The sequence below is a fragment of the Urocitellus parryii genome, chromosome 2 (genome assembly GCF_045843805.1).
Source record: "Urocitellus parryii isolate mUroPar1 chromosome 2, mUroPar1.hap1, whole genome shotgun sequence".
Taxonomy (NCBI): domain Eukaryota; kingdom Metazoa; phylum Chordata; class Mammalia; order Rodentia; family Sciuridae; genus Urocitellus; species Urocitellus parryii.
The window spans coordinates 183,428,856-183,435,435 of record NC_135532.1 but is presented as its reverse complement, the minus strand read 5'-3'; the positions used below and the strand labels follow the sequence as shown (position 1 = coordinate 183,435,435).

Below are 6,580 nucleotides of genomic sequence, written 5' to 3'. Positions count from 1 at the left end.
CCCGACTATGAAGTATCTGCCAAAAATGCAGCAATGTTTCTCTGAAAACAACTGGGGGATGGTAAAAAGGTAGAAAAAGGCTAAACAAGTAAAAAATAAATAAAATAAAGCAACAAACAAATCTTAACTTGATAATGGTGGTACTTTCATACTAGGAAATAGTAACCACGGTGGTGAAGTCCAGTTGATCATGTCATACATTGCAAATCTGCAAATTCACTAGGCTGGAACAAATGCTCTGCCTTCCTGTTTTAGCTCAAACTGTGTGACAAGTGTGCCTAAACAGGTGTGTCTGTTTAGTGCCATGTCCTCTACACTGTTTTGCTTTTTGTTGATTTCTGTTTAAATGGCCCCCAAGTGTAGTGCTGATCTGCTGTCTAGTGTTTCTAAGCATAAGAAATTAGATGACCCTTAACAGAGACTGTATATGTGTCAGATTATGTTCCTTCAGCTATATATTATAGGGCTTTAGCCATGAGTTCCATGTTAATGAATCAGCAATAGGTATCATTGAATGTCTTTAAATAGAATACCTGAAAAATTCATGTTGCACAGTTGGCAAAAATGTGACCAGAGGCTTGCAGAAGCCTTACATTTCTTCTAGAAGCAACAATTTGGTATTTGCTATTCAGTGTTTGTGGTGTCTTTATAATTAATGAGAATAACAGGAATTGACTGTACATGCTATGTAATTTTCATACATTATCTCATTTTAATGCCCACAGGAGGGTGTCATCTTGTTTTACTGATGAGGAAAGTAGGGTTATCCATGTGTCACTTAGAGCTAGCATGTGGAAACGACAGGAGTTAGATCCATTTTTAACTCCCAGAGGAGGAAGGGAGCTCTCCAGCTTTTGAATGGGAATGCCAATTTTTAGGAAAAGATAATGGATCCTCATTAGGATTGGTAGAAGGCCCAAGGAGAGCTGATCTTAGTCAAGAGCAGTATATTCCTGATAAAGGAGGAGGACATAACTGAACATGACCCTCCAGGTGTAGTGGGCACTGGTCAGATGATAGCTAAGACAGTGGAAAGACTTCAGTTGGCAAACAAGTGATGCACCCGAGTGGGAGGAATATTGGAGCCACCATATCAGGAAAGAAACAATGGAAAGGACAGTCAGCCTAGAAAGGACAGCATGGAGGAAAGCAGGAGGGATCTTTCAATATCTAAAGAGCTATCTTGTGGATGAAGAACTAGATGGAAAGCAGAACTAGATAGCAGGCCAGTAATTACAGGGGCAGATGTTGGCTCAATGTAAGAACATTTTGTGATATTCAGAACTTTCTTACAAGTCAAAATTAGAAATCAGTGGTCCATAGGCCATATTCAGCTGCAGACATTGGCTTGCAGTGTTTTGTTTTTAAAAATGTATTTAAATGCCATTTGTGGGGAATGGGCTTTCTTGTCCATAGCCTGCTGCACCCTGTGCTTCTGACCCATGTGGTGTCCAATGTTAACTTGTCTTGCTCTTGAACCATTGTTGCCAGATTTAGTGAATACAAATATAGGATACAGTTACACTTGAATTTCAGGCAAGTGACAATTTCTTAGTATGAATACGTCCTATGCAAATCCTGGGATAAACATTTATATTCCAATATTTGGTATTTATTAAATTTATTATTGCCCTGTATTTATCTGAAAGCTCTATCCTGGAGACTTTAAATGGGAGCCCTTGATGTTGTATTTTGAGTAAGCAGTCTCCATATTTAGGAACTGTTCAGGGCTTTCAGAGGAATGCTTGCAATGATACAAGGCTGAACTTGTTTAAGTATCCTGGCCCTATTTTCTTGACATCTGCCATTTCAGAATAATAAAACAATACAAGGTAGGAGTTAACTCAGAATAGTAACCTAGGTGCTGTTCTGGGTGTGGTCGACAGGTGGGTTGACAGCTTCTTACTCTAACAGCATTATGTTCTACCAAAAGAGCTGGGATTGATTAACAGAGAAGAACATACAGTATTTTTTACCTCTACTATCAACTGCTAGTAAAATTTTTATGAAGTAAAAGTCCCCTGGCATGTCTGCAGCTCTGAGAATGATGGCAATCTCTTTTTGAATCAGGGCATGAACCAAGTGGCACATAACACCCCAGAATGATAATTCTGTTTTCATCTGTCAAAAGCCATCTTTTACTTCTCTGAGACTGTGGTTAGTCATCCTGACACTTGTTTTCCTGTCCTGCTGCCAGAATTGCTTTTCTGGCTGTTTTGAACAGACTGTGACCAACTCCCTGGGAACATGGCAAGAGTTGATATGAGAGAAGACTGACACTAGCTCCCTGTACCAGAGCCTCAGTTTCTTTGATGGAAAAGGAGTGGTAGGATCTCTGAGGTCACTTCTAGAAATTGTGCCTCTAAAAATGTGTCAGTAGTCTTAGGTCATCAGCTAGGTTTTCAGTATCCTATCTGGCCTCCAGAGAATTTAAGTTGTTTAGTGGGACTCAAGACAGCATTTGGTTTGGCTCTGTTATTTTGGAGGCAGGTTAACTTGGTGGTAGGATGATAAGGTCTAGAGCTGATGGTTGCAGTCAGCTCACCAGCCAGAGCTCTTTGTAGCTCAGCTAACAGCTTTTCTTTTTTTGCCTCAATTCATCGTGTCTCCCTTACTTTCTACCCACTTCTCTCGAAAGTCCTCCACTTAAAACACACGAAACAATAAAAAGCAGGGGAAGATAATAAAATGAATAAAACTATCTGGGGTAGGAGAGCTATGCAGTATACACTAAAGTATATACAAAAGGAGTTTGACAATTCTCATTTATCCTTTTGGTGAAAAGATCTAGAAGACATGGGCTTCACCCTCTCTTTTAAAGATAGCTACATTTAGCATATCCCCAGGTTCACTAGAATAGACCCTAATACTCCTAGTAATCCTGTTTCCTTCATCATTCTCCTCTTCATCAAGATTAAATAGATAGAACCTCAGGGGTTACTCAAAGTAGGCAAAACTCCATGAAACTCCATTTCAACTATTGTAGCAGAGGAACAAATTGTTCAACATGTTCTTTCTTCTCACGGGAAACCAAAGTTAGGGCTGAGAAGTTACTGTTGTTGAGAATCTCTGAATCTGAAACAAGGGGCTTCAGGTGATTTATGCTCCACTATTTGCCAGTAATCACCCTGCTTTTATGGATTGCTCTATTAGGTATCCTGTCTCCTCAACTGGACCTTCTGAGGGACTCTGTTCTTTTCACTTTTTAAAATTTTACTGTATGCACGCTGATCTTTAGCCATTAAGTGCTGAATGAATGAATAGGAAATAAAGAGAAAAACAAAACAATGGCATTGGAAACAGAAATATCCTGGACAAAATCCTAGCTCTTGCGTTTTACCAGCTGGTGAACTTGGACAAGTTTTTAATATGTTTTTTAATTTCTTCAAGTCTCAGTTTCTTTATTAATAGAAGGCAGATAAACCACTTCTTTTACTGGATGGGTTGTGAGGAATGGGATAATCATCCCAGCTATTATTATTGCACTTGTTGAATTAATGCAAAACACAAGCAAAAAGAGCCACTACATAGCAGTATGATTTTCTAACTTTTAATGCAGTCTCATTTTGTTTGACACAAAGATCTAAACTGGTGATCTGATGGATGAGTTGCTTTGGTTGACCGCCCACTGTGGCAGGGCACTACAATGCTAGTTCCTAAAAGCATTTAAGAGGCATTATAGTCAGCAGTGGGATGCATGCCAATTGTTTTTATTTATGATGCCTATTATGACCACGAGGCCAGCCAGTATTTGGCCCTCAGGAAGAAACCTATGGCCCCATCCACGTCATTACTCCATAATGCGGCGGAATGACTGGACAGCAGGAGAAGCTGCACCCCAATCGATGGGCTTCCGATACTCCTTCTTGTCCAGGAGGTACTGTCTGCCACGGTAGTTGGGTAGCTCATAGAAAACCCAGACACCTTCCAGCACTTTACAGGAGTGGATCTCTCTCATGTGAAACTGCTCCATGATGGAAGGGCAGTCTTCAGTGGTTTCATACATCTGACCATTAAAATCCCCTTTCTCAAAGATCTGAATCTTATACTGGCCTCCACTAGACTGAAATAAAAAAAAAAGAAAGAAAGAAATGAATAGCCATTGTTATGGAAATCATCAGCAGGTTAGGAACTCAGAGAACAGCCTGTTTCAGAACCTAAATCCTCAGAACTCCCACCCTCCCTGAAGAAATGACTGAAACAGTTGACTTTTAATAAGAAAACATTTCTCCAAATACTCAAGAGGTAGTAAGTAATGGAAGTCATAAGTGTAATTCAGTTTTATGATGAACTGATCTAAGATTTATTTAAGATTCAACAGCCAAGAGAAGCCAGCTGCCCATGGAAAGGTAGGAAGACTTTAAGAAAGAAGAAAATGGAGGAGAGGGAGAAAGTGAGAAAAAGCAACTCACCAGATGAATAGCTCTGCAGGAGCCCAGGCGGTCATTGAGGCCCATCCAACGCTGGTATTCAGGGTACTCTCCCTGAGGTAAGATGTACATGTGCCCAGCAAAGTTAGGTCTTTCATACACAGCCCAGGTGCCTCCTTCCACTCTGATTGAGTTGCAGCGACTTAGGTATGCGTGGAAATCTGCACAGTCGCAATCACAGTCATAGTGGCGGCCTTGAAAATTTTTGTCTTCATAAAAAGTGATCTGAAGTACAGGACAAATAAACAGAACTGAGGAGTTGGGTGGCTTTATTCATAGATAAAATAAAAATTAAAAAATCTTGCCCACTTTAAAAATTCCTTTCTTCTCAACTCAGAAGAGACAGTATACGTAGTTCTACTTTACCTCACAACATTTGGTTTCTGGCAAACAATCTTAGTTGTCAACAATAGGAAGAAGTACTTTCTGAACACTTAAAAATGAAGCAAAAGACAAAAGAGCTCTAACATAAACCAGCAGTTTCACACTCAAGTTCATTGCTTCTTCATGTTCCCACAGCTTTCTGTACCTATCACATTATATTGTAAACTGTTCGTTTCTATGTCTATCCTCCCACCCGACTCCTTCTAGATTTCATCCAAGGGCAAGAACCAAGGCTTACTTAAGCTATGGGCTCCCTGAACCCAGCACTTGCCAAGCATTCAAAAAATGTTTGATAAATATGACTAAGTTTCACATACAGAGATTCATGGTAGGTGATATGGAAGATGTACACAGAAACATAGATTAATAAAAACATAGATTAACTTTCAAGAACTTCTTTTAAAAGACTATAGAGCAAACACTCATTAAAATAGACTACATTATATGTTCTACATTAGTTTCTTGCCAATGTGGTAGCTGTAAAGTAACGAAATGACAAGGCAAGAGCATTCTTCGCTCCAAAGTCTTACCAAATTTCTTCCACAGCGTCTGGGGTAAGTCTCTCATAGCACTAAAAAACATGCAACCCTTAGAAACCAGAAATAAGAAGGCTCAGTTCTAGGGCAGCTTTTCCACCACCAACATACATTAGTGCAAACATCTCTCTGGGCTTCAGCTTTCCATTTGTCAAATAATATGACTAGAGAGACTGGAAGTCCTGGCTATAAAACAACTCAGCATAGTTCTGGCTGAAATAGAAGATAGCTCCCAAGAACACTTAGGAATTTATCAAGTAATTTCTGAAAAACTCTATAAAAAACAAAAATGGACTGTTGTTTTTTTCCTTTTTGCTTAATAATTAATTCCAAATCGAAGATCAATATTAGGTTAGAATTTGGATTGAATGCACAAGTGTCATGATTTGAGTGGCTAATTTCTTGGAATTATGCTGCCACCTTGTGGCTAATTTGCTTTAATGAACCCAAAGGAGTAATTTCAGATAAACAGGGCCAGGTAGTCTTGAGTTCTTGAGCAGAGGATTGAAACTAGATGTTTTCCAGAAGCAAAGGAAGAGAGATAAGCCTGTTCAGCAGAATAAAGGAGAGGAATAACATGGCTTATTGTAGGGACAATAAGTAGTTAACTCTAGTTCATAGTGAATATATGGTTAAGAATCAGGGGGAAATGCCAGAGAAATGACACAAGAGCCAAGCTAGAATCAATACCCTTGAAACTCATGTGGAAGCTGAACATTAGTGGTTTGTGCCTGGAAATAGATGGTTGCTAGGGGCCGGGGGTGGAGGTGCAGAGATGATGAGGACCAAGTGCAATGCAACTGCAATGGGAAAACAATCAAAAGAAATTTAGGATTTGGTGAGCTATTAGGTGCAGAGAATGAATGAGAGGGGAAAAAAATGACTTGCAAAGGGCATAAAATATCCTTTTCCACCTGGGGTGTTTCTTTCTAGATAGAAACATACCAACATACCCACCTTCTACTTTAATCTTTCCCTACCTTTCCCATTTTTCTCAACTCCTGTAAATCCTGTTCTCTAAAAACTTCCTTTTCCCCTTCTCACCTACTAGAAGAATCATCTCCTTTCTCTTCTCACCCAATTTTTGTTTTTCTGCTCCTTTCTTCATTTTAGCATAGCAGACTAGAGATCGATGGTACCTGAGTTCATGGATGAAAAGAAAAAAATTCCAGCACCACTACTTACCAGTTCAGGAACCTGGGACAGGGCATTGAACCTTTTCCTAAACAT

At 39.5% G+C, this 6,580-nt stretch overlaps 1 protein-coding gene across 1 annotated transcript; it reads right to left on the bottom strand.

The window, feature by feature from the left end:
- Positions 1–3,566: 3,566 nt before the first annotated feature.
- Positions 3,567–6,580, bottom strand: Crygs (crystallin gamma S). Its single transcript, XM_026389305.2, has 3 exons — positions 6,536–6,580; positions 4,413–4,697; positions 3,567–4,063 (listed from the first exon to the last, which is right to left on the bottom strand). The coding sequence occupies exons 1-3, from the start codon at positions 6,578–6,580 to the stop codon at positions 3,791–3,793; spliced, it is 603 nt and encodes a 200-aa protein (XP_026245090.1). The 3' UTR covers positions 3,567–3,790.